A 618-nucleotide genomic window follows, 5' to 3' on the forward strand; every position below is an offset into this window, starting at 1 on the left:
AAGGTATATACGTACTTCGCAATCGCGAGTACATCGGTTGTGTCACACACCTCTGCCCGAACCCTTGGTGCCGAAGGAGTAGACCAGACACTTCTCTGTGCGGCGATTCTCACTCAGCACTTGGAAGGGCGTCTCCTTGCAGGTGCGATACTTCCCGCTATCATCGATCTCGAGCTCATAGTCACATTCCGCATCTACCTATAATTTACAAAGAAACAGGAACAACGGGAAGGTATGGGTTTTTCATTACCAGCATAGTTATATGAACTCAGGGTCAATAGTCGGACGAAGTGTACGGGTTTGTATTCGTATCCATACGATTCAAGATGAATCTAGCTGTGTTGGTGTACTCGCCATACTCAGCGCGCCACCAAAGGTGCAGAGTATATTACTATGCAAGCACATGGGCCTGAACATACTATGACTGGTACAAGCACACACGGTTGCCATAGCAACTGCTACAAGCCCACGAAAGTGCCATAATCACTAGGACATGCACGTAGAGTTAGTATACCAACTGCTACAACCACACAAGGATACCATAACAACTGCTACAACCACACAAAGGTGGCATAATCACTTCTACGTGCACATAGAGCTAGTATACCAACTGCTCCA

General features: G+C 46.9%; 1 protein-coding gene across 1 annotated transcript; it reads right to left on the bottom strand.

Moving 5' to 3' along the window:
- Window positions 1–42: 42 nt before the first annotated feature.
- SARC_18127 (hypothetical protein) lies at window positions 43–198 on the bottom strand (the record flags this gene model as incomplete). The annotated part of the gene is made up of 1 exon (XM_014287790.1): window positions 43–198. A coding segment is annotated over one exon (156 nt), but the record flags the coding sequence as incomplete, so codon positions are not given.
- Window positions 199–618: the final 420 nt, after the last annotated feature.

Source organism: Sphaeroforma arctica (assembly GCF_001186125.1).
Source record: "Sphaeroforma arctica JP610 unplaced genomic scaffold supercont1.13931, whole genome shotgun sequence".
Classification (NCBI taxonomy): Eukaryota; class Ichthyosporea; order Ichthyophonida; genus Sphaeroforma; species Sphaeroforma arctica.